The sequence below is a fragment of the Neopelma chrysocephalum genome, unplaced genomic scaffold, assembly GCF_003984885.1.
Source record: "Neopelma chrysocephalum unplaced genomic scaffold, ASM398488v2 Primary Assembly neopelma1_103b, whole genome shotgun sequence".
Taxonomy (NCBI): Eukaryota; Metazoa; Chordata; class Aves; order Passeriformes; family Pipridae; genus Neopelma; species Neopelma chrysocephalum.
The window spans coordinates 607,965-610,955 of record NW_020897767.1 but is presented as its reverse complement, the minus strand read 5'-3'; the positions used below and the strand labels follow the sequence as shown (position 1 = coordinate 610,955).

Below are 2,991 nucleotides of genomic sequence, written 5' to 3'. Positions count from 1 at the left end.
ACGGGACCGACTCTTAATTCTTCTTACAACTCTTTATTTTAGGAATTTTTCGCCTGGCCGAGCCGCAAAGCCCCTTCCCCGGGCAGAGCGGCTGTTGGGGGCTGTCCGGGCCGGGGATGCGGGGGGTGCGGAGCGGGATGGATCGCAGCCCCCCGGGGACGGGGGTGCGGCGCCGGGGCGCTCCCCGCCCTGAACTCCGTGTCCGTGGGGTTTTTTGGGTCGGGCACCGCGGATTCAACCCGGCTGCGGCAGCGGAGTCCCCTCACCCTCCCACGGGTGTCACTGAGGCCGGAGACTGAAGTTCTGGCCATTCCCGGACGAACCACCGGAGTTTCGGTTCCCGCTCCCTCTCCACGCGTGGGAGCCCCGCGAGCACATCCCGGTCCCCCGCCCGGGGCCGGGACCCTCCGGGGCTCTGGGCGCGGTGTCGGTCCCGCCGGCCCGGAGAAGCCCCCCCGCCCTGCCCCGCAGTCCGCGGGACCCCCGAGGCTCCGGGGGGCAGCGAATTCCCGCGGCATCCCGCACCCCGCTTTGCTCCGCGCGGCCCGTCCTGCTCCCCCGAGCCCCTCCGCAGCCGCGGGGGCAAGTTTAGGGATTAAATGCCTCAATTAAATGTGTTTTCCTGAGGAATCAGCCCCCCCGATGAAGGGATGTGCCTGAGCAAACGCCGGCGCGGGAGGAGGGAGAGAGGGATGGATGTCGCAGGACGCGGGGTCCTGATGCGGGGTCTGGATGCGGCGGGGACCGACCGCGGAAAAACCTGGGAAAGGACCAACCTCGGAGCCGCGGGTTTTCCTCCTCTTCCTCCCGCGGCGCCGGCGGCACCGAACGGGAACGGCCCCGTCCATCGGCGCTCCGGGATCGCCGCACGGGCAGAGGCTTTTGTCCCCCGGGTGCGGCGGGGGCTGCGGGGCAGCTTCGCACTTCGGCAGAAAGGAGACGAAATTCGATTCGTTTACATGTTTTATTGTTGTAAACATTAAAATTGTCTTTCTCAAAGAAAGAGTTCTCGGGAGAAAAAATAATAATAATAATAATAATAATAATAATTATAACCCGCGTTTCTAACTGTCTCACACCATATTAAAAAAAGGCAGCGACTTTCCCGTGTGCCGAACCGGGGTATACAAAGAAAAATACTACAGAATATGGCAATATTAAAAATATTACTCCAACATAAAATAATATATTAACCGACAATTTTTAGACATTAAAAAAAAAACCCGGAACAAAACAAACCAAAAATTCAAAGTGCTCAGTAATTTCCAGGGAGTTATGTATAGTATAAGCACTCTGGAAACAGTCAAAAGCTGCTGCATGCAAGATCTGTTTAGCTTTAGACAACAAAATAATCAAGATATAAACTTCTTCTTTAATCAACATCAACAGTACATACAACACTTACAAACAAGGGGTGTCGGGCGGTGTTTACAAACACTATGTGTCCCTTTGGGGGGGATCTCGGGGGGGGGGTGACACTTGTTCCCACCTATTTTACAATTGAGAAAATGTTTGAAGCTTAGATAACTACCAGTCTTTATAAAAGCTACCAGACTACATAGTGTCTGAAATACTATTTATAGAATATAGACATTACTGAAATAGCAAGTGCCTATAACATTGTCACCCTGGAATCGTCATGCTTCCCTGGTACGGACAGATTGGGTTTTCTTGTCTTTATTCTCCCCTTTTTTTTTTTAAATTATTTTTTTTTCCCAAACACGTTTAGCTTTTATTTTTATTTTTTTTTCCTAGAATTATTTTCCGTATTTCTTCATAAATAGGCACGGAATAATTTTTTTTAAAAAGCCAAACCGCATCTGACAAATTTACAAGCCTTGGCCAGTGCCACACGCCACCCACGCAACGTTTGGGCTTTGGGTATGTTACAGCTTTCTTTTACAGCAGAAAACTTTAGTCTTTAGGAGGGTGACACTCGTGGGTCCCTCAACGCTCGCTTTGTCACCGCGTGGGTCTGAGCTGCGCGCCCGGCGTCGCCAGGTCGGGTCACACCTTTCCAATCAGAAGTCCTTAATAATAAATTCATTTAGAAGCCGATAATAAAAAGTTTATACCATGGTATTTGTGTAGTCCATGAGCTGCATCCATGATGCCCCAGAGCCAAAATGCCCATCGCGTTCTGCCTGCGGGAGTTTGCAACACTGGCTGGGGTGGGAGCTGGCACCCAAGGGTGCTGCTCTGGGCCCAGACCAGCTCCCCTTCAGACAGGTGGAGCTTCTCCTCGGGTCAGTGGAAGCGCAGGGGGGAAGAGTCTTAGAAAGGTAAAGTGTCCAGGAAAAGTTTGTCGATTATTGCTGGCGGTGGCACCAAATCTTCCAGTTTCAGGTAGAAAATGCGCTGCAGCCCCTGCGTGCAAAGCGTGCGGAGTTCGGGGAGCTTCCCCAAGAGTTTGGACAAATAGTTGGGGCGATTCAGGCCCCCGTTATTGAAAGTCACATGGTCTTTGAGACAATTTACAATCTTGTTCTGAAGCTCTTCCACCCTCTTGGGTTCCTTCAGCCCGTGCCTCTCTGCAAAGAGAAGGGTGCGGGATGTTACGGGTCTGACACGGAGAAAGGCGGGCGGGGGAACGGGAGCAGGCGGGAAGGGGGGACACTGACCTGTCACCATGGCCAGGGCAGCGATGCAGGAGAAGGCAGAGATGTCGATGTTCATGTTTTGCAAGTTGGAGGAAAATTCCACGATGGAATCGATCCACTCCCCAAAGCCACGGACGCACTGCAACCGGTGCAGGACCACCCCGTTGCAGAAGATGAGCTTCCCCTCCACGGGGTTGGACCTGGAAGGAAGGGGACAACCCCAAAATGAACTGATGGATGAATGAGAGAGGGAGGAAAATCAGATAGAAAGAAAAAAAAGAAGGAAGAGGATGAGAGGAAAAAAAAGACAAAGGATTAAAAAAAGGAAAGAGAATGAGCGAAGGGAAGGAAGGGAGAGAAGGAAGGGAGAGAAGGAAGGGAGAGAAGGAAG

At 52.3% G+C, this 2,991-nt stretch overlaps 1 protein-coding gene across 4 annotated transcripts in view; it reads right to left on the bottom strand.

Annotated features, from left to right (window-relative positions):
- Positions 1-945: 945 nt before the first annotated feature.
- The window catches only part of NR4A2 (nuclear receptor subfamily 4 group A member 2), a 6,608-nt gene continuing 4,562 nt past the window's right edge, over positions 946-2,991 (bottom strand). For 3 of the 4 annotated variants that reach the window (XM_027695958.1, XM_027695957.1, XM_027695961.1), the window contains 2 exons: positions 2,622-2,830; positions 946-2,531 (listed from right to left, as the gene is read on the bottom strand). In XM_027695958.1, coding sequence (XP_027551759.1) covers positions 2,275-2,531; positions 2,622-2,830 — 466 coding nt within the window. In that variant the 3' untranslated portion in view covers positions 946-2,274. The remainder of the gene's footprint in view (positions 2,532-2,621; positions 2,831-2,991) is intronic. The other variant, XM_027695960.1, reaches the window with a different exon arrangement.